Genomic DNA, 27,543 nt, shown 5'->3' with positions numbered 1-27,543 from the left:
TTGGGGATGCTTTGCAGTTTGTTATTGACCTACAAATTGCTTTTTTTCTTGTAAGGTTTCTCATAATACCCAACCATTGTCATTTTTTTAAATATTACTGTAGTTGAGGCATGTTCTATTTTTTAACTTCTGAAATTGGAAAATTTTCCAAATAAAATGTTGGGTGGAGGGGTGCCTGGGTGGCTCAGTTGGTTAAGCAGCTGCCTTTGGCTCAGGTCATGATCCCAGGGTCCCGGAATCAAATCCTGCTTAGGGCTCCCTGCTCAGCGGGGAGTCTGCTTCTCCCTCTCCCCACCCCCCGCTCATGCTTTCTTTCTAATAAATAAAAAAAGAAGTTGGGTGGGAGACACTTTAAATTGACTATCATGTCTGCTTCAACTGCACATAGGCTGAAATTGGAATGACACAGAGATTTGCATAGCCCCTATGCAGGGATGGCACACAAATTCATGAAGTAGTCCATTTTTTTTTTTTAAAGATTGTTTTCAAGTATTCACCACATTGCTTTAACAAAATCAAGTTATCCTATTTGTACGGAAAAAGCAGAAATTATATTTGATATTGAAGTGTCAGACTTTTAACAATTATAAATTTGCACCTTGGTTATTGCCAAACTTCTCACTTCTTCGTTTCTAGGGTTGCCATCCACCAGGCTTGGTACCTTTCTGGAGAATCGTGTGAATGACTTTCTTAGGCGACAAAATCACCCTGAGTCAGGAGAGGTCACTGTTCGGGTAGTTCATGCTTCTGACAAAACTGTGGAAGTGAAACCAGGCATGAAAGCAAGGTATCCAGTAATTTTCCCTTTTCTTCCCTTGTGCTTAATACAGTTACTGCTGATAATTCTGATCTGAATGAGATGTTGTGGTTTTTCTTTCCAATCTGAACTGTGTAGGTTTGTAGATAGTGGAGAGATGGCAGAATCCTTTCCATACCGAACCAAAGCCCTCTTTGCCTTTGAAGAGATAGACGGTGTTGACTTGTGCTTCTTTGGCATGCATGTTCAAGAGTATGGCTCTGACTGCCCTCCACCCAACCAGAGGTAGGACTTAACACAGCTATCTTCCAAATTTGAGGGGGGGTTTGAAGTTTAATAGGCAAAAAGCATTATGGGCAAGAAACTATTTGATGTGCTTGATTTGGAAATGGAAATGCAAATTATCACTGCTCAAGACTGCTTTTCTGCAGTCATAGTAATAAGGAAGGGGATATGAACAGCAGCCTGAAATTGGAAGTGGGAAGCAGACTATTTTTCAGAAAATGGCTTAAATCTAGATTGTGTTAAGTACCTTGCCTGAGAAGTATGTGAAAGAATGTCACACAAATAAAGTTAGGATATGGTTTAGAATTTCTTTCCAAAATAGTATAAAGGCCAGAATAAGAATGCTGCCAGAATACATTTGGATCCATAAATACTAATATACTATACTTCAGGCACTACAGGGTACTGAGACTATAATAGAGACTATAATAGAGCCATAGGCTCACGAAAGTCCCCTAAAGGGTGCACAGTCTTGTCATTTATCTAACTGTGACTGTGTGATGTGTAGTGTAAATGAGGTGAAAAAAGCACAGAAGAGAGAGATTGTGTTTTTAGCCACATCAGCAAGAACTCCTTATGTGACTTGACTTGGTTTCTTTCTCCCCACTTGATACAGGAGAGTTTACATATCATACCTTGACAGTGTTCATTTCTTCCGTCCTAAATGCTTGAGGACTGCAGTCTACCATGAGATTCTAATTGGATATTTAGAATACGTCAAGAAATTAGGGTAAGCATATCGATAAATGTTATCTTTAAAAACAATTAGCTTAAACTAATTAGGTCTTAAACTAATTACCACCGTGGTATTGTGGTGAGACGTAGGTTAAAACATGGAGATAGGTGACTTTTTTTGCTTCCTTTTCTCAGTGTTGCCAATTGGACAGAAATGGGTATTTTGACCCTAGGCATACTCCTTCCAGATTAGTTTTATTTTGTTCAGTTGAGCTGTTAGGTACAGTTTGATTGGAAGGTTGTTACTCATTTAGGGCCAGAACCTGAAACTGGAGTTGATCCTTTCATACCTGGATTTCAGAACCAAAAGCAAACTAAGGTCTGGAGATACGCAAATGAGTCTGATTCCTTACCTTCAGGGTAAACATGTGCTTGAGAATATTCACCACCTCACCTTGCACTTTCTTCCTCTTAACATTTTGCATTCTGTTTAACTCTCTTGTTGGAATGGATCCACATCCACGTTCCTTTGCATTGTAGCTTTTGTTTGGTCTTCAAATGCAAATGTGGGATTTGGGGATCCAGGGTTAGCCTCTAACAAGAACTTCACAGTGTGGACCCACTTTAAGTGCTGTAGGTTAGGCCTGGGTTCTGGCCTGATGCTGGATAGTACACTTAGTATTGTCTTAGAAAAAAATCACTGGTTTCTGTACTGACTCCACCTTGTAGCATTCTTTCTGGAATGGACGATAAACTTTTCAATATTATACCTCTCTGTGTTGTTAGATATACAACAGGGCATATTTGGGCTTGTCCCCCAAGTGAGGGAGACGACTATATCTTCCATTGCCATCCTCCTGACCAGAAGATACCCAAGCCCAAGCGACTGCAGGAGTGGTACAAAAAGATGCTTGACAAGGCCGTGTCTGAGCGAATCGTCCATGACTACAAGGTCAGGAGGAGTGGGGGGCAAGGACTGATCCTGTTCCTCTGTAGTCTGCCATTTGACTATCTTAACAAAAATCTGTTTGTTCTTCCTTTTTCAAAGCAAGAAAAACTCAGTTTTAAAAGAGTCTTAGATCAACAAATCTCTGTTTTAAAGATGTGATGAAAAACGTATTCTTAATAGCCATTCACGATTAGAGGGCGTCTCATGATAAGAACTTGAACAGATAAGTTTCTTATCTGTTTTTACTCCTGGGGAGAAAAGCAAGAACTGGATGTTTTCCCAGCAGAGCAGCCTGTAGCCATGCAGTTTCCAGTATTTGTGGTTTGGGTTGTTTTGGACATATTTCTCTGTCGGGATGGGTGATGGGTACAAGGCAGGCATTCCTCACATTGCACTGCATTGTGTTATCAGCAGTAGGAAAGGCCACGGCATGATTAATGGTGCCTCCGCCTGTGCCTTCGGTCCTAGCAGGAAGATGTCCCACTCGGCTTTATAAAGGCAGGTAACCTCCCTGTCCTCACAGGCAGAGGAAAGACAGAACCAGAACTACTGACTTCAGACCTTGAGTTTTCACTGTTTAGGACTTAAATGTCTCCCTGGGGCATCAATAAAATCTCTGCTACTTTTCTTTCAGAAGACGTTTTAATCCTTTGTGTTTCTTGTGTCCACTAGCTGTGATTGCTTTTGAATGATAAATGCTTTTTTAAAAAAAATTGAGAAAAGAAAAACAAATACCTGTTTGTCCCGGGGTGTTTTCACAGGATATTTTTAAACAAGCTACTGAAGATCGATTAACAAGTGCAAAGGAGTTGCCTTACTTTGAGGGTGATTTCTGGCCCAATGTTCTGGAAGAGAGCATTAAGGAACTGGAACAGGAGGAGGAAGAGCGAAAGCGAGAAGAAAACACCAGCAACGAGAGCACAGATGTAAGGGCTTTGTGTTTTCCTTTCCAGCTTCTGCCCTGATTCTCTTGTGTAATCCACGAGTGGGCTTCAGCCTTTGACTTGGTCTTAAAGCTCTCGGGTGTAAAAGAGCTCTTCAAATTGGCCAAGAAATAATTGGATTAGATAAGTTATTAATGTTCTGTTTTAGTGATTTTTGACCTTTTTAGCATCAGACCCCCTTTTTAACTGCAACGTTGGATTTCTGGCAGTGGAAAACGGAAGGAAACCCTGAAAAACTGATAGGAAATTAGCTATGTAGAGCAGGGGGCTGGCAAAAGTGTTTTCCATAAAGATCCAGATTGAATATTTGGGACCTTTTTTTTTTTTTAAACACTACTTTATAAACGTACAGAGCATTCTGAACCATAGGAAAACAGACCTGGGCCAGAATCTGGCTTTGTAGGGGGATCATCTGAGGAGCTTTTCCCCATAGCATAGCTACCATGGTCTCCATTGAGTCTGACCTAACTAAAGTCACTTTTAAGTAGTAGCCTATAAACTCCTCACAGCCTTGTAGTTTGAATCCATTGATTGACTTTTCAAGTTGTTTTTTTACGGTAGGCCCATAAAATTCTAGAATGTTCGGTATCCCACCCTTCCACTCCTTGTGCCCTGGCCCCAAATCTGGAATAGGATGGATCTGAGTGGTATCCAAATTGGGGCTCTTCTAGTCAAAAAGCTAAGGCTGCCATTGTCTTATTGAAGGCTTTTGGTATAGGGATTCTTCACTGGAGGAAAATTAGTGCAAAAACCTTAGTAAACATTAGTCTACTGTAAGTAACAGGTTAAAAAAGGGGGTCTGTGAAAAGAGTTGGTAGAGGCAGAAGATTAGAATCTCCAGTTCCAAAGAGAAGAAGAACCCTTTTACCATTAGTATTATTCAGATCACTTAACAAAAATGTTAACGTTTTGGGCGCCTGGGTGGCTCAGTTGGTTAAGCGACTGCCTTCGGCTCAGGTCATGATCCTGGAGTCCCGGGATCGAGTCCCGCATCGGGCTCCCTGCTCGGCAGGGAGTCTGCTTCTCCCTCTGACCCTCTTCCCTCTCGTGCTCTCTCTCTATCTCATTCTCTCTCTCAAATAAATAAATAAAATCTATTAAAAAAAAAAAGTTAACGTTTTTTTTGTCCCTCTTGCTAACCTGCAGGTGACAAAGGGAGACAGCAAAAATGCTAAAAAGAAAAATAATAAGAAAACCAGCAAAAACAAGAGCAGCCTGAGTAGGGGCAACAAGAAGAAGCCAGGCATGCCCAACGTATCCAATGACCTCTCGCAGAAACTGTATGCCACGATGGAGAAACACAAAGAGGTAAGATGTAGCCACTTGTGGGGAGAAAGGCGGAGAGGGAAGTCTGAAACACTGCCCACCACGGCTGGTGTTTAAGACGTGAGCGCCCGACCATTTGAAGTTCAGAAGGAAGAAATCAAATCGAGACTAAGAAGAAAGAAGAGAGGATAGCTAGAGTGGGAGGCGGGAACAGGAAGTGGTAAGGTTTCTTTGATTTGTAGCTGTTATAAATCTCCGTGGTGGTGTATTGTGTCTGGTGCATTAAAAGCATCAGCGTAGTTTTTCCAACCCTGTTTGTAATCTTCGGGGTTTCTGAGTTCTTGGTGAGTGTCTCATTTTGATATTATCAACAATTAATTATTAGCTGTTTCGAGCAGTATTTAGTGTCACGAGATTCTGGCATAACAAAATAGTTGGGAAAGGTCCCTAGAGTATATTATAATAGGCTTGACTTAAATTGTGGATCTAGTCTTCTGCCTTTGTTTAGTCTGAAGATGTAAGTAGTGGATACCTGTTGGAGATTAGAATCTAAGGTTGTCAATTTAGCTTAAATTTGAGTATTGTCTTAGCTAGAGGGTAACATAGAGCGGAAATACTCAATAAAATTGTTACTGGAGGGTTGGCCATAGTAAAGATTTCCAAGGGAGTCACCAGATGGTTTTATTTATTTACCTCCATTTTAAATGAGTTGTTAGAGGCATTCCCCGCTTGTTAGAGTCAGTGCTTTCCTGTGCATCACACTTTCACAATGCTCTTCCATGCTTTAGGACTGCTTTGAGCCACAACCTTAAACCCAATATTATAAGGTCAAACACCCATCACAGTCCTCCCTTGATGCTTTTAACTTTTGGCATCTGTTCAGGTGGTGTCTCTACTCAGTGTGCTCTCTTGTCCTGTTCTTTTTTAGAGATGTCTTAATCTTGTTTTATTCAAATATTGCTGCCCAAGTATATTACATGTGTTACTGCCAATTGGCACAGATTTTCAGTCTCTGAGAAACTGGTAGAATGTAGTGGGCAGTACAGCAGTTACTCACAAGTTCCTCATCTCTTGAAGGTACCTTTGCATTTTTCATCTTTAGAGTTACATACTAATTAATGTAAAATAGACATGCAATATCAGCTTCCTGTTGTAGCCTTTATGCTAATGGTTATGGGAATTAGGGGTGGTTGTGTCATTTCAGACTTGAACGAACAAGACTTTTCTTGTTCTGCAGCAAGGACTAAGAAGGTTTTGCTAAATTTCCACCCCCACAAACTTTTCCCATCCCCAAAATTTCAGACTTACAGAAAGTTGCATAGCGGACCCCCTGCCGTACCCCTCGCTTAGATTCACCAGTTGTTAACCTTTTTCTACACCTTCTTTATCTGTAGTTCAGCAAGCAGCTTCTAAGAAAAGAGGACCTCCTCTCCTTAACCACACTGTGGCTTCGCACTCGGGAAGCTTCCCCCCGTGCCACTCTCTAATGTCTGGTCCTTATGCTCCAAGCAAGGATTATGTGTCAGGTTGAGTTGCCATTTCTCAGTTTCTGGCTTTCTTTTCATTCATAATATGGGCATTTTATTGAAAGTGAAGGCCCAAAATCGTTTTGTAGAATGTCCCTCAATTTGGATCTGTCTGACTTGTTCCCTTGTGATTAGATTTGGAGTCACCCATGGATTGGATCTCAGAGTGGACCACTTTGAGGTGAAGTGTCCACTGTATGTATGCTCTGTCATCCCCAGACCCTTTTTATTTAGAAGGAATTACTGAGAGAATAAGATGTCGATTTTAGGCCCATTGTAGTCCTCCTCAGAGAGGAGACCAGAGGTCTGTGAGCAGCCTTGCGAGCATCCGGCTTGACTCACCCGTCGGCTGCTGTCGATCCAGTGCCACGTGGTGCTCTTATTCCAGAGTCAGACTGGGGCGGTCTCTTCCGTAGGTCTTCTTTGTGATCCGCCTCATCGCCGGCCCTGCCGCCAACTCCCTGCCCCCCATCGTCGACCCTGACCCCCTCATCCCCTGCGATCTCATGGACGGGCGGGACGCCTTCCTTACCCTCGCAAGGGACAAGCACCTGGAGTTCTCTTCCCTCCGAAGAGCCCAGTGGTCCACCATGTGCATGCTGGTGGAGCTGCACACCCAGAGCCAGGACCGCTTTGTCTACACCTGCAACGAGTGCAAGCACCACGTGGAGACGCGCTGGCACTGCACTGTCTGCGAGGTAGGCCCCAGGGGGCCGGGGGGAGGGTGTCTGGGTTCCCGAGAGGCAGTAGGATCAGCTGTCACACAGGCCTGTGCTCGGTGCCAGTGGTGAGGCGGCATGCAGAGGGGGAGGGGCCTGGTCTTAACAATCTAGTGGTGGAGCTGCAGGGTCTTTCTCTAAAAGGGGGCTTCGGGGCCGTAGCAGAATACACAAAATGTTTTTGAGTGACTTAAATCTGGGAGAGTTGACTGCACCTGTTCTCCCCCAGGATTATGATTTGTGCATCACCTGCTACAACACTAAAAACCACGACCACAAAATGGAGAAACTTGGTCTCGGCTTAGATGACGAGAGCAACAGCCAACAGGCTGCAGCCACCCAGAGCCCAGGAGACTCTCGGCGCCTGAGCATCCAGCGCTGCATCCAGTCCCTGGTGCACGCCTGCCAGTGCCGCAACGCCAACTGCTCACTGCCGTCCTGCCAGAAGATGAAGCGGGTGGTGCAGCACACCAAGGGCTGCAAGCGGAAAACCAACGGGGGCTGCCCCATCTGCAAGCAGCTCATCGCCCTCTGCTGCTACCACGCCAAGCACTGCCAGGAGAACAAGTGCCCGGTGCCCTTCTGCCTCAACATCAAGCAGAAGCTCCGGCAGCAGCAGCTGCAGCACCGGCTCCAGCAGGCCCAGATGCTCCGCAGGAGGATGGCTAGCATGCAGCGGACCGGTGTGGTGGGGCAGCAGCAAGGCCTGCCCTCCCCGACTCCTGCCACTCCCACCACACCAACAGGCCAGCAGCCAGCCACGCCACAGACACCCCAGCCCCCGCCTCCCTCTCAGCCTCAGCCCACCCCTCCCAACAGCATGCCACCCTACTTGCCCAGGACTCAGGCTGCTGGCCCTGTCTCCCAGGGTAAGGCGGCGGGCCAGGTGACACCTCCCACCCCTCCTCAGACTGCTCAGCCACCCCTGCCGGGGCCCCCGCCTGCCGCAGTGGAAATGGCAATGCAGATTCAGAGGGCAGCTGAGACGCAGCGCCAGATGGCCCACGTGCAAATTTTTCAAAGGCCAATCCAGCACCAGATGCCCCAGATGACTCCGATGGCCCCCATGAGTATGAACCCACCCCCTATGGCCAGAGGTCCCAGTGGGCATTTGGAGCCAGGGATGGGGCCCACAGGGATGCAGCAACAGCCACAGTGGGTCCAAGGAGGATTGCCTCAGCCCCAGCAGCTACAGCCTGGGATGCAGAGGCCAGCCATGATGTCGGTGGCCCAGCATGGTCAGCCCTTGAATATAGCTCCCCAGCCAGGACTGGGCCAGGTAGGTGTGAGCCCTCTCAAACCAGGCACTGTGTCTCAACAAGCCTTACAAAACCTTTTGCGGACTCTCAGGTCTCCCAGCTCTCCCCTACAGCAGCAACAGGTGCTTAGTATCCTTCACGCCAACCCCCAGCTGTTGGCTGCGTTCATCAAGCAGCGGGCTGCCAAGTATGCCAACTCGAATCCGCAGCCCCTCCCTGGGCAGCCTGGCATGCCCCAGGGCCAGCCAGGGTTGCAACCGCCTGCCATGCCAGGCCAGCAGGGGGTACACTCTAACGCAGCCATGCCGAACATGAACCCCATGCCAGCGGGCGTCCAGAGGGCTGGCCTGCCCCAGCAGCAGCCGCAGCAGCAGCTCCAACCACCCATGGGAGGGATGAGCCCCCAAGCCCAGCAGATGAACATGAACCACAACGCCATGCCTTCGCAGTTCCGAGACATCTTGAGGCGGCAGCAGATAATGCAGCAGCAGCAACAACAGGGAGCGGGACCCGGAATCGGGCCCGGGATGGCCAACCATAACCAGTTCCAGCAACCCCAGGGAGTTGGCTACCCGCCGCCGCCGCCCCAGCCCCAGCCGCAGCCGCGGATGCAGCATCACATGCAGCAGATGCAGCAAGGGAGCATGGGGCAGATGGGCCAGCTCCCCCAGGCCTTGGGAGCAGAGGCAGGAGCCAGCCTGCAGGCGTATCAGCAACGACTCCTGCAGCAACAGATGGGGTCCCCTGCTCAGCCCAACCCCATGAGCCCCCAGCAGCATATGCTCCCAAGCCAGGCTCAGTCCCCACACCTCCAAGGCCAGCAGATCCCTTCTTCTCTCTCCAATCAAGTGCGTTCTCCCCAGCCTGTCCCTTCTCCGCGGCCGCAGTCCCAGCCCCCCCACTCCAGCCCTTCCCCAAGGATGCAGCCTCAGCCTTCTCCACACCACGTTTCCCCACAGACCAGTTCTCCACATCCTGGACTGGTAGCTGCCCAGGCCAACCCCATGGAACAAGGGCATTTTGCCAGCCCGGACCAGAGTTCAATGCTGTCTCAGCTCGCTAGCAATCCAGGCATGGCAAACCTCCATGGTGCAAGCGCCACGGACCTGGGACTCAGCACCGATAACTCAGACTTGAATTCAAACCTCTCACAGAGTACACTAGACATACACTAGAGACACCTTGTAGTATTTTGGGAGCAAAAAAATTATTTTCTCTTAACAAGACTTTTTGTACTGAAAACAATTTTTTTGAATCTTTCTTAGCCTAAAAGACAATTTTCCGTGGAACACATAAGAACTGTGCAGTAGCTGTTTGTGGTTTAAAGCAAACATGCCAGATGAACCTGAGGGATGATAGAATACAAAGAATATATTTTTGTTATGGCTGGTTACCACCGGCCTTTTTTTCCCCCTTGTGTGTGTGGTTCAAGTGTGCACTGGGAGGAGGCTGAGGTCTGTGAAGCCAACCACATGCTCCTGCCTTGCACCTCCAATAGGTTTTATTATTTTTTTTAAATTAATGAAAATATGTAATATTAATAGTTATTATTTACTGGTGCAGATGGTTGACATTTTTCCCTATTTTCCTCACTTTATGGAAGAGTTAGAACATTTCTAAAACCAGAGGACAAAAGGGGTTAATGTTACTTTAAAATTACATTCTATATATATATAAATATATATAAATATATATTAAAATACCAATTTTTTTTTCTCTGGGTGCAAAGATGTTCATTCTTTTAAAAATGTAAAAAAAAAAAAAAAAATTCCCCTTTCCTCCCCTCAAGTCAACTTTTGTGCTCCAGAAAATTTTCTATTCCGTAAGTCTGAGCGTAAAAACTTCAAGTATTAAAATAATTTGTACATGTAGAGAGAAAAATGACTTTTTCAAAATATACAGGGGCAGCTGCCAAATTGATGTATTATAATTGTGGTTCTGTTTCTTGAAAGAATTTTTTTCGTTATTTTTACATCTAACAAAGGAAAAAATTAAAAAGAGGGTAAGAAACGATTCCAGTGGGATGATTTTAACATACAAAATGTCCCTGGGGTTTCTTCTTTGCTTGCTTTCTTCCTCCTTACCCTGCCCCCACCCCATACACACACATACACACACACACACACACACAGACACACTTTCTGTAAAACTTGAAAATAGAAAGCAAAAACCCTCAACTGTTGTAAATCATGCAATTAAAGTTGATTACTTATAAATATGAACTTTGGATCACTGTATAGACTGTTAAATTTGATTTCTTATTACCTATTGTTAAATAAACTGTGTGAGACAGACACCTGACCTTGTTTTACTTCTTTGCTATCACATCTTTGTCTTAGAATGCGTCAGTTTGAGTCAGTGCCTGATACATGGGATTCAGAGGAAAAAGCAAAAGCACTAGCTTGCAGTTTTCCTAAACTATCACAGAAAGTGAATTCACAAATAGATTTAGATAAATTTATCCAAATGTCAGGGAAAAACCCAAGGACCAGCTAAATGTCAATTTCACTAATTTGACTTGATACAAATGAGCTGTTAACTGGTTTATAGAGGACAACCTTCTAACATGGTTCCCTATGGATGACCTGCTCTAATCACCCCTCATTTTACAGGGATGAGAATGAGCACCTCAGAGGGATCATGTATCTGCCTAAGTCAGAAGTAACTTCTTGAAAAAGCAGAACTTGGTGCTACCTAGCCTGTTACACTTTGGTTTTGCTACCTGCCAACCAAGAAGTCAATGGGGGGTATGAGGTTGTGAGAAAGGAAAATGTGTGGGAATAAAACCTGGAAGCCTAAGAGATTACAACAATGAGTCCAGTATTGTGCTAGGTAGCTAAAGAATGAAGAGGTTACTGGTCTCCCTCCAACTGAATATCCGTTGGCTATAAACTGAAAAATTAGACTACTACTAATGGCTTTGGCATCACTGGGCAAGCCTTGTCTCTGTCCTAAAGCTTCACACTATGATAAGTCTACTAAGGGCTAAAGAAAGATCTTCAAGTAGCTTAATTCAAACACCTATCTGTTCTACTATTTTACATTGTCTCAAAAATAACCAGTATCTTAATGTAAGGTTTACTTGCACACTGAGCATTAATCAGAGACCATCCCAGAAAAATGTGTCAAGTGCCTACCAGCCTCTGGTCCGTGGTCCAGCAGATCCACCTGGAGCACCTACATCAGATGCCAGGCCAGATGGCACACAAGATGCAACGCTGCAAGAAGATGGAGGGATGCTTAAGTGAGATAAAACCGAAAGGGGTGATGGTAGAAGCAGGGGAACAGATGGAGTTGGGGAAACCTGCTGATGGAAATTGGGCCAGTTTCTGGAACGGATAGTATTTAAAATGGATCTTGGAGGGGCGCCTGGCTGGCTCAGTTTTGTGATTATCACAGGGTTGTAAATTCAAGTCCTGCGTGTGGCATACAATTTACTTAGATAAAATAAAATAGATCTTGCAGGGAACATGAATGGGAAAAGGTGGAAAGGAGTGAGGAGGAACTCCCCCAGAAAAGAAGAGTCAGATCCTGTTGGGGAAACAGCTTCAGGTCCACTTGGCTGACACCAGATTACAGAAGAGGGTGAATGCCTATGTTAGAGAAAGACCCCCCATTTTCTTCCTAGTACTACGGACCCGGGATCAATTGGAGCCCTCAACAGGGAAACACTCAAGAATTCTAACCCATTTCCAAGCAGTAAATATCCAGCTTTCACAGCTCTAGCCTCTTCAGCTTAAAGACAGCTGGGTTGAAGTGTTCAAGTACATTTTCCCTACAATGTTGCAAAGAGAAAAGTGGGAGCAGAAATAAATGGGGTGCGGGGTAGAAGCTGTCCTTGTCCAGGCCGGAGGCAGTGCTAGGGAGGGGGAAGATAAGAATTAATCCAGAGTCAGGAATACAAGAAGCTGATTTCAATGTTTCTGTATATTTGAAAATTATCACCAGGAAAAGTTGGGAGGAGCCGAAAGGAGCCACAAGTCTCCAGTTGAGCTGTTTATAACACGTCAATCTAGGAAATAGGCCCAAGGGGGACAAGTGGTGTTCAGGTGCTTTCATTTACTTAGCTTACTGAAATCCTCAAAAACAGCCCCAACTGATCAATGAGAAGACTGCAGCTCAAGTGAGAAGTTGCTCAAGGTCACACAGCCAGGATATGGCTTACCAGAATGTCAAAGGTCTCGGGCTCCAAAGCCTTTCTCCTCCATACCCTTCATCTCCCTTACACTGTAGAGACTCCCTAGTCATGGCAGCAAACTAATACATGTGACACAGGGGACCTGCTCCAAGCAAATGCAACACACAGACTAAAAACTGAAAGGGGAGAAAGAAACCAAGGCATCCTAAAGATAAGTTCCCCAGGCTTCTCCTTTTACAAACTAGGAAGCTGGTCTCCAGATGGATGGTTTCCTGGAATGTTAACGTTCATGGTGAGGTCGCCCTGTTTAAAGAGCACATAGAGCAGCATCAAAAAGAACAAAATGTTTAGGAATAGATTTAACAAAAAAAGTATAAGACGTGTACACTGAAAACTAAAAACACTGAAAGAAAATAAAGACCTAAATAAATGAGAAGACATTGTTCAGGGATCAGAAGACTGGGAAGACCTCACTAATTTGTTAGGGAAGAGGTACTCTCCAAATCCAGCTAGAGATTCAGTGCAACCCCTACCAAAATATCTGCTGGCTTTTGGCTTTTTTTTGGGGGGGGGGCAGAAATTGAGATGTTGATCCTAAAATTTGTATGGAAATGCAAAGGAGCCAGATAGCCAAAACAATCTTGAAAAAGAAGTATGAATTTGGAGGACTCATACTTCCAAATTTCAAAACTTAAACTACAAATCTAAAGTAATCAAGACAACAGTAGTAGCATAAGGACAGACATTTAGATCAATGGAACAGAGTCCAGAAATAAAGCCAAATATTTATGGTCAATTGATTTTTGATAAGGGTGCCAAGAGAACTCAATGCAGAAGGAATAATCTTTTTCCATAAATGGTGCTGGGACAACTGGATATCCACATAACAGAAGAAAGAAATTGGACCTCTACTTCACATCAAATACAAAAATTAACTCAAAATAGATTGTTAGAGGGGCACCTGGGTGGCTCAGTCGTTAGGCGTCTGCCTTGGGCTCAGGCCCCAGGGTCCTGGGATCAAGCCCCGCATCGGGTCCCCTGCTCCGCGGGAAGCCTGCTTCTCCCTCTCCCACTCCCCCTGCTTGTGTTCCCTCTCTCGCTGTGTCTCTCTCTGTCAAATAAATAAATAAAATCTTAAAAAATAAATAGATCGTTAGACCAAAACGTAAGAGCTAAAACTACAAGTCATAGTAGAAAACACAGGTAAAGGTCTTCATGACCTTGGTAATCCATGATTACATAGGACACCTAAAGCACAAGCAACCGGGAAAAAAAAATGTACTTGAACGGAATTTAAAACTCTTGTGCATCCAAGGATACGATCAGGAAAGTGAAAGACACCCCACAGAATGGGATCATATGTTCGTGAATCATATCTGATAAGAGACTATATAGAAACTCTGACACTCGACCCAACAAAAAGACAACCCAATGAAAAATTGGGCAACAGATTTGAAGAGGCATTTTTCCCCACAGAGGAGATACAAATGGCCCATAAGCAGTGGAAATGAAACTGCTATAGAAAAGTACAGATGCGGGGCGCCTGGGTGGCTCCGTTAAGCGTCTGCCTTCGGCTCAGGTCATGATCCCGGGATCCTGGGATCGAGCCCTACATGGGGCTCCCTGCTCAAAAGGAAGTCTGCTTCTCCCTCTGCCTCTGCCTCTCCCCTGCTTTTGCTCGCTCTCCCTCTCTCTCAAGTGAATAAAATTAAAAAATATTTTTAAAAAAAGAAGAAAAGTGCAGATACATGAAGATGAAGATGGACGCACGAATGCTTCAGCAAGGCTTGACTTTAAACTCAACGAGGTTTTCTCTTTTCATTCTTGATGCCTCCTCCTCCTCCCCTGAACTTGTTTTTCTGTGGATCCTTTGTCCCAGGAACTCCCTTCTTATCCATGTGGACATCTCGCTGATCTCAATGTATACTTAGTAACGAGACTCAGATGGCTGTTGCCAGGGCTGGTCAGGAGACCACCTTAAAGACATGACGAACGTGGCTGGCAGCACATACCAGATTCCTATCGAAACCGCCCCGATCCTGTATTTTCCTATAAAACCCTTCAGCCTTTTACCCCCAGGCAGCTCTGCAGTTTTGTTTTGTTTTGTATTAAAGTAGGTTCCACACCCCAACGTGGGGCCTGAACTCACAACCGGGAGATTAAGAGTTGCATGCTCTACTGAGTAAGCCAGCCAGGTGCCCCTGGTCTGCAGTTGCAGACTAGCCTGTTGCAACCTCCTTTGCCTGGCAAAGTAATAAAATTATCACCAAACTGTCTTTGTGTTCTATTTTGGCTCCAGAGCACAGAGGTTGGTTATCGACAACAAAAAGATGCTCAACATCATTAGTAATCGGGGAAATGCAAATCAAAACTACAATAAGATACCGTTTCACACCTGGTAGGATGGTTAGTATCAAAGATACAGGCTGGTGAGGATGTGGAGAAAATGGAACCTCACACACTGCCGGGGGGATGTAAAACGGGATAGCCACTTTGGAAAATTGTAGCAGTTCCTCTAAAAAGTTAAATATTTAGGGGCGCTTGAGTGGCTCAGTGGGTTAAGCATCCAACTCTTGGTTTCAGGTCAGGTCATGATCTCAGGGTCATGAAATCAAGCCCCCCTTTGGCTCCGTGCTAGGTGTGGAATCTGCTTAAGATTCTTTCTCCCTCTCCCTCTGCCTTACCCCCATTCTCTCCCTCTCTCTCTCAAAAAAATTTTTTTAAGTTAAATATCTATAAGAATGATTTGTACGCTGCAGAAAATTTATCTCAGTAAATATCTGTCCATAACATAAAAACTAGTTATACATAGAGTTACCATATGACCTAGCAATTCCTCTCCTTGTTATAGACCCAAGAAAACTGAACACATATGTTCACACGAAAATCTGTACACAAACATCCATGGCAGCATTATTCATAATAGCTGAAAAATAAGCAATTGACACGTCCGTCAACTGATAAATGGATACCCATCCAATGGAATAGTATTCAGCCATTGAAAGGAATGAGGTAGTGATTTACACAAGAACCTGGATGAACTTTGAACACATGATGCTCAATGAAAGGAGCCAAACACAAAAGACCACATACTATATGGTTCTATTTTTTTTTTTTAAGATTTTATTTATTTATTTGACAGAGAGAGACACAGCGAGAGAGGGAACACAAGCAGGGGGAGTGGGAGAGGGAGAAGCAGGCTTCCCGCGGAGCAGGGAGCCCGATGCGGGGCTCGATCCCAGGACCCTGGGATCATGACCTGAGCCGAAGGCAGACGCCCAACGACTGAGCCACCCAGGTGCCCCTATATGGTTCTATTTATATGAAATGTCTCAAACAGGCAAAGCAGAGACAGAAAGTACATCAGTGGTTGCCAGGGGTTGGGTGAAGGGAAGAATGAGGAGCAACGGCTGATAGGTATGCGGTTGCTTTCCGGGGTGGCGAGAATGTCCTGGAATTGACAGTGGTGATGGTTGCACAGCCCTGAATATACTAAAAACCTTGAATTGTGAGATTTATTCTTTTTAAAGATTTTATTTATTTATGAGAGAGAGAGCACAAGCGCAGGGGGGTGGAGTGCAGAGGGAGAAACAGGCTCCCCGCAGAGCAAGGACCCCCCCCCGAGGCAGGGCTCGATCCCAAGACCCCGGAATCATGACTGGACCCGAAAGCAGACGCTTAACCAACTGAGCCGTCCAGGCGCCCCAAGCCTGACATTTTTTTTTTTTTTTTAAAGATTTTATTTATTTGAGAGAGACACACACAGCAAGAGAGGGAACACAAGCAGGGGGAGTGGGAGAGGGAGAAGCAGGCTTCCTGCGGAGCAGGGAGCCCGATGCGGGGCTCGATCCCAGGACCCTGGGACCATGACCTGAGCTGAAGGCAGATGCCCAACGACTGAGCCACCCAGGCGCCCCAAGCCTGACATTTTTTTTTTTTTTTTCAAGAAGATGCATGCTTATGGGTTTTATTTTTTTTTTTAAAGATTTATTTATTTATTTTGAGAGAGTGAGAATGAGAGAGAGAGAGAGAGAGTACATGAGAGGGGGGGAGGGCTAGAGGGAGAAGCAGGCCCCTCGCTGAGCAGGGAGCCCGATGCGGGACTCGATCCCGGGACTCCAGGATCATGACCTGAGCCTAAGGCAGTCACTTAACCGACTGAGCCACCCAGGCGCCCCCAAGCCTGACATTTTTGAGAGGGATGTTTATCACCCTTCTTACTGGCTACACGGGGGGGGGGGGGGGGGGGGGGGGGGGGGGGGGAATTAACCCAAAACCAAGAATATGCAGAAATTACCCAAAACCAAGAATACGCAGCAGTTAACACTTCCCAACTATAATCCTTAAACCTAAGTTCAGTCATTTCCCATTTATGAAGCATTGAAGATCTATTGTGTATGATAAGCTCCGGAGACAGAAGGAAGAACTAAAACAAAAACAAAACCAAAATGAAGTGGTAGTCACAGTAAACTATAAAATCAAAAGGTTTGGGAAACAACCTAAGTGCCAAGAGATATGAATGTGTAAAGAAGTAATGGCATATACATATACATACGCAGAGTGGCATTCAGCCCTCAGAAAGAAGGAAATCCTGCCAATTGAGACATCGGTGAACCTCAAGGGCATTATGCTAAGTGAGATAAGTCAGAGAAAGACAAATACTGTTTGCTATCAGTTATATGTCTAAAAGAGCCACATTTGCAAACACAGAGAGTAGAATGGTGGTCACCAGAAGCTCAGGGGTCGGGGGACTTGGGGAGATGTTGTTTAAGGGTACTCACGTGGAACTAGGAGATAGCTACATGAGTCCTGGAGATCTAATGCATGGCATAGTGATGAGAGTCAACAATACTGTAGTATCAATTTCAAAGGTGCTAACAGGCTAGCTCTTAATTGTTCCCACCACAAAAATAAATAAATAATTATGTGACATGAGATGTTAGTTAAAATGGTGGTTATCATATCACTATATAGAAATGTAGCAAATTAACATACTGCACCCCTCAAACATACACAGTGTTATACCATCAATGATATTTCAATTAAAAAATATCAAAAGGCTTGGACTGGTGACTATGAAGTGAACTCACCAGTCTATAACCTTCGGCAAGTAACTGGACTTCAATAGTCTCAGCTGTGAAGTGGAGATAATCTTGTCCATGCTGCCTCACTGAGCAGTTGTAAAGATACACGAGTATTGGCGAGCATGTCAGAAATTAGAACTCTTGTGTGTTGGTGGTGAGAATGAAAAATGGTATAGCGACTATGGACACAGGATAGTGGTTCCTCAAAAACTGTACATAAAATTACCCTATGATCCAGCAATTCTAATTCAGAGCATATACACTAAAGAATTAAAGGCAGGGACTTGAACAAATATTTGGACGGCCACATTCATAGCAGCATTACTCATTGGCCAGAAGCCCAAGTGTCCATTGACGGATGAAGGGATAAAGAAAATGTGGTATATCCATACAGTGGAACATTATTCCTTAAAAAGGAAGGAAAATCAACAAAGGCTACCACATAGATGAACCATGAACCATGAAGACATTATGCTAAGGGAAACAGACTAGACACAAAAGGACCAATACTGTAGGATTCCACTATGTGAGGTTCCTAAACTGGTCAAATGCATAGAGACAGAAAGTAGACTGGTGGCAGCCAGGGGTCGGGGACAGAGGCGACTGGGGTATTACTGTTTAATGGGCATAGAGTTCAGTTTGGGTTGCACAACAATGTGAATGTGCTTAATGCCACAGAATAGCACACCTAAAAATGGTTAAAATGGTCAATTTTTTGTTATGTATATTTCACAATAAGAATACATAAAATCATGTCAATAAAAGTATGTTGTCAACAATAAAGCCCTGACCCATATATTATTTTATTTCTTTCCTTCCTGGATGCTGTCAATCAATTAGCCAACTAGGGGCCAACTATGTATTATTACGTGTAAGGATGACGGAGAGATTTCTGGCCATGAATTCTAGTCCTTTCTCCTAGTTCACACATACTACAGAGCCCGATATACAGCACAGCCAAAAGGAGGGGAGAGATGGTAGCTTATGTCCTTGAAGCAAACAACAAGATGAGTGCCATTTTCCATATACAGCCTGCTGGGAAGAACCACATGAAATGAGGCAGTAGGTGGTGACAGTCCGGAATGAGATACACAGAACAGACCCCTCAATTCTCAGGGCTACCAGGTGGTCACAGGCAGAAAAAAAAAATTAGAAGAAGAAAGAAAACACAGCCCATAAAGAGTGTATGACTGGACGTTCCTATTCGCGTAGCAAGTGCGTACTGCGTGTGACGCACAGGCCTGCGCTGAGTAAGGTCCTGACGGTGGGGCCGGTGGGGGGCATTCGTGACTCCAACAAATGGAAAACACAACATCTGAAATGGAAAGTCAACGAATGGGATTAACAGAGGATTAAATACAGCAGAAAATTATGATTGGTGAATCGGTAGATATGATGATAGAAACTCTTTACAATGTAGAGAAAAAAGACTGAAAAAAAAATGAACAGAGACTCTGTGGGACAATATCAAGCTAATATATAATTAAAGTTCCAGAATAAAAGGGCAAGAAAATATTTTTTGAAATAAATGACCGAAAAATTTCCAAATCTGATGAAAACCGTAAGTTCACAGATCCAGGAAGCTCGGTGAACCCTAAGCAGGATAAACTCATAGAAAATAATACCAAGACACATAATAAAATTACTGAAAAACAGTAATAAAATCTTTTTTTTTAAGATGTTATTTATTTACTTGACAGAGAGAGAGAGCACAAGCAGGGGGAGCAGCAGAGGGAGAGAGAGAAGCAGGGTCCTCACTGAGCAGAGAGCCTGATGAGGGGCTCGATTCCAGGACTCCGGGATCATGACCTGAGCCCAAGGCAGACACTTAACTGACTGAACCACCCAGGTGCCCCCAAAGAGAAAATCTTAAAAACAGCCAGAAGATTAAAAAAACAGCCAGAAGATAAAAAGACACATTTGGAACAAAGATAGATTTCTTATCAGAAACTATGCAAGTCAGAAATCAATTTAAAAAAAAAAACTGTCACGACGCGGATGGAACTGGAGGGTGTTATGCTGAGCGAAATAAGTCAATCAGAGAAAGACTTGTATCATATGATCTCTCTGATATGTGGAATTCTTAATCTCAAGAAGCAAACTGAGGGTTGCTGGAGTGGTGGGGGGTGGGAGGGGATGGGGTGGCTGGGTGATAGACACTGGGGAGGGTATGTGCTATGGTGAGCGCTGTGAATTGTGTAAGACTGTTGAATCACAGACCTGTACCTCTGAAACAAATAATACAGTATATGTTAAAAAAAAAAAAAAAAGAAGATAGCAGGAAGGGAAGAATGAAGGGGGGAAATTGGAGGGGGAGACGAACCATGAGACACTATGGACTCTGAGAAACAAACTGAGGGTTTTAGAGGGGAGGGGGTGGGGGCATGGTTTAGCCCAGTGATGACTATTAAGGAGGGCACGTATTACATGGAGCACTGGGTGTTATATGCAAACAATGAATCATGGAACACTACATCAAAAACTAATGATGTAATGTATGGTGATTAACATAACAAAATAAAACTAAAAAAAACTGTCAACCTAGAATTCTATACAAGAGAAAATAACCTTTGATTTATTAACTTTTGAAAGTCCATTTGAAACAGTCTATTTGCCTTCATATTTAGAGGGGTTTTTTAATTTTTTTTTTAAGATTTTATTTATTTATTAGAGAGAGAGAGGAACAGCATGAGAGGGGAGAGGGTCAGAGAGAGAAGCAGCCTCCCCACTGAGCTGGGAGCCTGATGTGGGACTTGATCCCAGGACTCTGGGATCATGACCCAAGCCGAAGACAGTCGCTTAACCAACTGAGCCACCCAGGCGCCCATATTTAGAGGTTATTTTCTCTGGTTCTAGAATTCTAGGTTTAAACCTTTAAATATGAAGGCAAATAGACTGTTTCAAATGGACTTTTCCCCCCTCATTTTCTTTTAAGTAAACTCTGTGCCCAACATGGGGCTGAAACTCACAACCTCAAGATCAAGAGTCACATGTTCTACTGACTGAGCCAGCCAGGTGCCCCTCAAATGGACTTTTTTAAGTTACTAAACTTGGGGTGTCTGGTTAGCTCAGTTGGTAGAGTGTGCAACTCTCACCCTTAGGGTCATGAGTTCAAGCCCCACATTGGTCATGGAGCCTCTGTAAAAAAAATAATAATAAAAATAGAAGTTGCTAAATTAATGCAAAAGATAAGCAAAGGGGGAAAATGTTACAAAGAGCAGATAGATAAACAAATAGCAAGACCTAGATTTAGACTTAACCATAATGATATTTTTTTTTAATTATATTTATTTTATTTTAGAGAGAGAGAGAACATGAGAGCAGGGGGATGACCAGAGAAAGAGAGAGAGAGAGAATCTCAAACCGTATGCAGGGCTCGGTCTCACGACTCAGATCACAGCCTGAGCCGAAACCAAGAGCCTGTTGCTTAACTGACTGAGCCACCCAGGTGCCCCTCAACCATAATGATAATTATAGTAAATGTTCCAAACACTCCAATTAAAAGGAAGACATTAGGGGCACCTGGGTGGCTCAGTTTGTTGGGCATCTGCCTTCAGCTCAAGTCATGATCTCAGGGTCCTGGGATTGGACCCCAAGTTGGGCTCTTTGCTCAGCAGGAAGCCTGCTTCTCCCTCTCCCACTCCCCCTGCTTGTGTTCCCTCTCTCACTGTGTCTCTCTGTCAAATAAATAAAGTCTTTAAAAATAAATAGCTCTAAATCTATTTAAGAAATTTAATTCATAATTAAAACCTTCCCACAAAATTCCAGGCCAAGATTATTTCACTGATGAATTCTATCAAACATATAAGGAAGAAATAATATGAATCATATATAAGTCTTTCAGAAAATAGAACACTTTTCAACTCATTTTTATGTAATCAACATTACCTTGGTACCAAAATTTTTAAAAATTATAAGAAACCAATAGCCCTCATGAACATAGATGTAAAAAATCTACAAGAAAAAATAGCTATTACATTATATATATATAATGAGAACAAAGTCTTTCTCCCTAAGCTTGGGAATGAGGCAAATCTCCATTCTCACCAATTCTTTTCAACATTATACTGGATGTTTTAGGCAGCAATATAAAGCAAAAAAATAAATCAAAGACAAAATCGTTAGTGAGAAAGAAGTGAACTGTTTTATTCTCAGTGTCATGATTGTGTAAATAAAAACCCCATAACGAATCTACTAAAAAACTACTCAAACTTATACGTTAATTTAGCAAGGGAGGAGGGTACAAGAAATGTTCACAAAGTTCACTTGCATTTCTATATAACCAGCAATTAACAGAAAATGACATTTTTAGGAGCTCCTGGGTGGCTCAGTCGGTTAAGCATCTGACTTTAGCTCAGGTCATGATCTTGGGGTCCTGGGATCAAGCCCCGCACCAGGCTGCTAGCTCTGCAGAGAGTCTGATGTCCCTCTCCCTCTGCCCCTCCCACACTTGTGCTCACTCTCATGCTGTCAAATAAATCTTAAAAAAAAGAAAATGAAATTTATATATTCTAAATAGGAGTCTTCTGTCAGATGTGTGGTTTGCAAATACTTCTAACAGTTTATAGCTTGGTTTGCCATCCTCTTAACAGGGTTTTTGGGGGCAAAAGTTATATCGTTTTTTTCTTTTTTTTTTTAAAGATTTTATTTATTTATTTGAGAGAGAGAGAATGAAAGATAGAGAGCACGAGAGGGAAGAGGGTCAGAGGGAGAAGCAGACTCCCTGCTGAGCAGGGAGCCCAATGCGGGACTCGATCCCGGGACTCCAGGATCCTGACCTGAGCCGAAGGCAGTCACTTAACCGACTGAACCACCCAGGCGCCCTCGTTTTTTTTTTTTTTGTTTTGTTTTGTTTATGGAGCATGCTTTTGGTGTCATGTCTAAGAACGCTTAGTTCTTGGAGATTGTCTCCTATATTATCATCTCAAATTGTATAGTTTTTTTTTTTTTTTTTTAATATTTTATTTATTTATTTGACAGAGAGAGACACAGCGAGAGAGGGAACACAAGCAGGGGGAGCGGGAGAGGGAGAAGCAGGCTTCCCGCGGAGCAGGGAGCCCGATGCGGGGCTCGATCCCGGGACCCTGGGATCATGACCCGAGCTGACGGCAGACGCTTAACCGACTGAGCCACCCAGGCGCCCCTCAAATTGTATAGTTTTATGCTTCACATGTAAATCTATGATCCATTTTGAGTTTATTTTTATACAGAGAGGTTTAGCTAGAGGCTTTTGTTTTGTTTTTGTGTTTTTTAGGGGGTTTTTTGGGGTTTTTTTTGCTTACAGATATCCAGTTGCTCCAGCATCCGTGGTTAAAGACACTCTCTTTTCTCCCCTGAATTGCTTGTGTAGCTTTGTCAAAAACAAAACAAACAAGGGGCGCCTGGGTGGCTCAGTTGTTGGGCGTCTCCCTTTGGCTCAGGTCATGATCCCAGGGTCCTGGGATCAAGCCCCGCTTCGGGCTCCCTGCTCAGTGGGAAGCCTGCTTCTCCCTCTCCCACTCCCCCTGCTTGTGTTCCCTCTCTCGCTGTGTCTTTCTCTGTCAAATAAATAAAATCTTTAAAAAAAAAAAAACAAAAAAACAAGAGTTGGTGATACTTGTGTGGAGCTATTTCTGGGTTCTCTACGCTGTTCCATGGATCTATATGTCTGTCCCTTTGCCAGTACCACCATAGCACTGACCAATGTAGCTAGAAGTCTAAAATCAGGCAGTGATTCTTCCCACGTATTCTTTTTTTTTTAAGATTTTATTTATTTATTTGAGAGAGAGAATGAGATAGAGAGAGAGCATGAGAGGGGAGAGGGTCAGAGGGAGAAGCAGACTCCCCGCTGAGCAGGGAGCCCGATGCGGGACTCGATTCCGGGACTCCAGGATCATGACCTGAGCCGAAGGCAGTCGCTCAACTGACTGAGCCACCCAGGCACCCTCTTCCCATGTATTCTTTTTCAGAACTTAGTTATTTTAATTCCTTTGCTTTTCCATATACATTTTAGAATAACCTTGTCTATACTTACAAAAAAAAAATCTTGCTGTGGTTTTGATAGGAAATGTGCTACACCTGTATACCAACTGGGGGAAAACTGACATCTTTACTACATTGCATCTTCTTGTCCAGGAACACAGACTGTTTATTTACATCCCTTTGATTAACATCATCAATGTTTTGTAGTTTTCCACATACAAGTCCTGTACATGTTTTGTTACATTTACACCTAAGTATTTCTTTTCTTTCTTTTTTACTGATTATAAATGCTACTTTGCTTTTTTTTAAAGATTTTATTTTTTATTTATTTTTTTAAAGATTTTATTTATTTATTTGACAGAGAGAGACACAGCGAGAGAGGGAACACAAGCAGGGGGAGGGGGAGAGGGAGAAGCAGGCTTCCCGCGGAGCAGGGAGCCCGACGCGGGGCTGGATCCCAGGACCCTGGAATCATGACCTGAGCCAAAGGCAGACGCTTAACAACTGAGCCACCCAGGTGCCCCAAAGATTTTATTTATTTACTTGAGAGAGAGCACACCCATGTGTACATGCACCAGAGTGGGGGAGGGGCAGAGGTAGAGGGACAAGCAGATTCCCCGCTGAGCAGGGAGGCTGATGTGGGGCTTGATCCCAGGACCTGGAAATTATGACCTGAGCCGAAAGGCAGACGCTTAACAGAATGAGCCACCAAGGCATCCCAATGCTATTTTATTTTTAATTTTTATTTTTTTGAAGATTTTATTTTTAAGTAATCTCTACACTCAACGTGGGCCTGAACTTACAACCCCGAAAGTGTTGCATGCCCACCAACTGAGCACCCCTTGATTTTCACTTTTTAAGGTTTTTTTTTTTGAGTCTCATTGATAAATAGAAATACAACTGATTTTTGTATTTTTCTCTTGTACTGAACTCATTTATTAGTTCCACTGAGTTTTGTTGCTGCTGATTGCATGGGATTTTCTATGTAGACCATCATGTCATCTGCAAAATGAAATGTTTTTTGGTTTTTCGTTGTTTTAAAGATTTTATTTATTTGACAGAGAGAGAGAACACAAGCAGGGGGAGCAGCAGAGGGAGAGGGAGAAGCAGGCTCCCCACTGAGCAGGGAGCCCAACACAGGGCTCAATCCCAGGACCCCAGGATCATGACCTGAGTCGAAGGCAGACGCTTAACCAACTGAGCCACCTCTCACTGATGTCTTTTTTTAACAATAATTTTTATTTTTTTAAAGATTTTATTTATTTGAGAGAGAGAGAGCAATCGGGGGGAGGGAGAGGGATAAGCAGCTCTACACTGAGCACAGGGCCCCATGCGTGGGGCTTTGAACTCACGACCCTGAGATTAAGAGTCATGTGTTCTACTGACTGAGCCAGCCAGGCACCCAAGCTCATTGATTGTTTTATCTTTATTATATCCTTCCTTCTATTTGCTTTGGGGTTTTTTAAATCTCTTTCTAGTTTTGGGGCACCTGGGTGGCTCAGTGGTTAAGCGTCTGCCTTCGGCTTGGGTCGTGATCCCAGGGTCCTGAGATCAAGCCCCGCATCGGGCTCCCTGCTCGGTGGGAAGCCTGCTTCTCCCTCTCCCACTCCCCCTGCTTGTGTTCCTGCTCTCGCTGTCTCTCTGTCAAATAAATAAACAAAATCTTTAAAAAAGATTTTTTAATCTTTTTCAATTTTTTTTTTAATTTCCCTGGAGACTTCATCTATGAGACATGTACTATTTAGAAGTGTGTTGTTTAATTTCCAAGTGTTTGGAGATTTTCCTATTATCCTGTTACTGATCTCTAGTTTGATTCCATTGATTCCAGGGGTCAGAGAATATACTTTGATTTCAATCCTTTTAAACTTGTTGATATTTGCTTTATGGCCCAAAATATAATCTATCTTGGTTCCATGGGCACTTGAAAAAGAATGTATAATCTGCTGTTGTGGGCAGATTGTTCTATAATGTTTATAATATCCATCAGATCCTGTTGGTTGATGGTGTTTTGAGTTCCATATCCCTGCTAATTTTATGTCTAGTTGTTTACCATTTGTTGAGAAAAGGATGTTGAAGTCTCCCAACTATAACTGTGAAGGCATCTATCAGTTCATGTTTCACATATTTTGCAACTTGTTGTTTGGTGCATATACATTTAGGATTCTTTTTTTTTTTTTTTTTTTGAGAGAGAGAGAGAGAGAGAGAGAGAGCTTGAGCCAGGGGAGAAGTGGGAGAGGGAATAAGAATCTTTTTTTTAAATTTAATTTAATTATGTTATGTTAGTCACCATAAGGTACATCGTTAGTTTTTGAGGTAGTGTTCCACGATTCATTGTTTGAGGGAGAAAGAATCTTTTTTTTTTTTAAGATTTTATTTATTTATCTGACAGAGAGAAAGACAGCGAGAGAGGGAACACCAGCAGGGGGAGTGGGAGAGGGAGACGCAGGCTTCCCGCGGAGCAGGGAGCCCGATGCAAGGCTCGATCCCAGGACCCCGGGATCATGACCTGAGCCGAAGGCAGATGCTTAACCAACTGAGCCACCCAGGCGCCCTGAGGGAGAAAGAATCTTGAGCAGGCTCCACACTCAGTGCAGAGCCCAACACGGGACTCAATCCCACAGACCTGACATCACGATCTGAGCCAAAATCAAGAGTCAGCCACTTAACTGATTGAGCCACCCAGGTGCCCCTACATTTAGGATTCTGTCTTCTTGGTATATTGACTCTTTCATCATTATATAATACCTCTCTCTGTCCCTTGTAATTTCCTTTATTCTAAAGTCTACTTTGTCACCTAGATGGCTCAGTCAGTTGAGCATCTGCCTTCGGCTCAGGTCACGATCCCAGAGTCCTGGGATTGAGCCCTGCATGGGGCTGTCTGCTCTGCTCCCTCTGGCCTACTTGCGCTCACTCTCTCTCTCTCTCTCTCTCTGTCAAATAAATAAATAAATAAATGTTTTTAAAAAAATAAAAATAAAGTCTACCTTATCTAATTTTAACAGTCATTCCTGCTTTCTTTTTATTAATAATTGCATATATTTCTTTTTCTATCATTTTACTTTCAATCTACAATTATTATATCTAATATTCATTATGTGATATTTAAAACGTACCTCTTATAATAGCTTATACAAGTGCCTGGGTGGCTCAGTAGGTTAAGTGTTTGCCTTTGGCCAAGGTCATGATCCCAGAGTCCTGGGAGGGAGCCCTGCATGGGGCTCCTTACTCAATGGGAAGCCTGCTTCTCCCTCTCCCTCTACCTCCTGCTTCCCCTGCTTGTGCTCTCTCTGTCAAATAAATAAATAAAATCTTTAAAATAAATAAATAAATAAATAAATAACAAATAAATAAATCCATTCTGCCAGTCTCTTCCAATTGGTGTATTTAGAAGATTTCCATTAATGTAATTGTTAGTATGTTAAGGCCTAAGTTTGCCATTTTTAAAAATTTTCTGTTTGTTCTCTGTTTTTCATTTTTGTTTTCTTTTTCCAGCCTTACTGTGCATTACCTGAATATTTGCAGAATTCCATTTGAATTTATCTATAGTGTTTTTTAGTGCATTTCTTTGTATAGCTTTTTAGTATTTACTCTAGCTATTTCATTATATACACATAACCTATAAAATCTCCGGGTGTTGATATTTTACCACTTTGAATAAAGTACTGAAACCTTACCTCCATTCACACTCCTTTATCCTGCCTCATTCTAGTATCTTCCTCTACAAACTTTGAGAACCACATTAGGTAATACTCAAGTTTTTGCTTCAATTGTCAAATATAATTTAGAAAACTCAAAAAAGAAAAGTCTATGTATTTACCTATATTTTCGCTCTTATAGTATTCTTTATTTCCTTTCTGATGTTATAAGATTCCATTTCTTTTGTTATTTCCTTTCTGTTTGGACAACTTTTTTTAGTCATTCTTTTAGGGTAGGTCTGCTGGAGACAAATTCTCTTAGTCTACCTCCGTCTCAGAATGTCT

At 43.4% G+C, this 27,543-nt stretch overlaps 1 protein-coding gene, 1 long non-coding RNA gene and 1 other non-coding gene across 5 annotated transcripts in view; 2 read left to right on the top strand and 1 right to left on the bottom strand.

Annotated features, from left to right (window-relative positions):
• The window catches only part of EP300 (E1A binding protein p300), an 84,624-nt gene extending 73,950 nt beyond the window's left edge, over positions 1-10,674 (top strand). For both annotated transcript variants that reach the window (XM_027592665.2, XM_027592664.2), the window contains 8 exons: positions 637-787; positions 896-1,042; positions 1,659-1,772; positions 2,504-2,669; positions 3,428-3,592; positions 4,757-4,918; positions 6,819-7,100; positions 7,351-10,674. In XM_027592665.2, the coding sequence (XP_027448466.1) occupies positions 637-787; positions 896-1,042; positions 1,659-1,772; positions 2,504-2,669; positions 3,428-3,592; positions 4,757-4,918; positions 6,819-7,100; positions 7,351-9,555 (3,392 nt within the window). In that variant the 3' untranslated portion in view covers positions 9,556-10,674. The remainder of the gene's footprint in view (positions 1-636; positions 788-895; positions 1,043-1,658; positions 1,773-2,503; positions 2,670-3,427; positions 3,593-4,756; positions 4,919-6,818; positions 7,101-7,350) is intronic.
• The window catches only part of LOC113921698, a 76,168-nt gene that overhangs the window by 13,166 nt on the left and 35,459 nt on the right, over positions 1-27,543 (bottom strand). For both annotated transcript variants that reach the window (XR_003519764.1, XR_003519765.1), the window contains exon 4: positions 11,518-11,598. This is a non-coding gene — a long non-coding RNA (uncharacterized LOC113921698). The remainder of the gene's footprint in view (positions 1-11,517; positions 11,599-27,543) is intronic.
• LOC113923242 lies at positions 368-469 on the top strand. Its single transcript, XR_003520244.1, has one exon. It is a non-coding gene; the product is annotated as a U6 spliceosomal RNA (small nuclear RNA).

The sequence above is a fragment of the Zalophus californianus genome, chromosome 9 (genome assembly GCF_009762305.2).
Source record: "Zalophus californianus isolate mZalCal1 chromosome 9, mZalCal1.pri.v2, whole genome shotgun sequence".
NCBI lineage: Eukaryota > Metazoa > Chordata > Mammalia > Carnivora > Otariidae > Zalophus > Zalophus californianus.
This window is presented reverse-complemented; position numbering and strand designations above follow the sequence as displayed.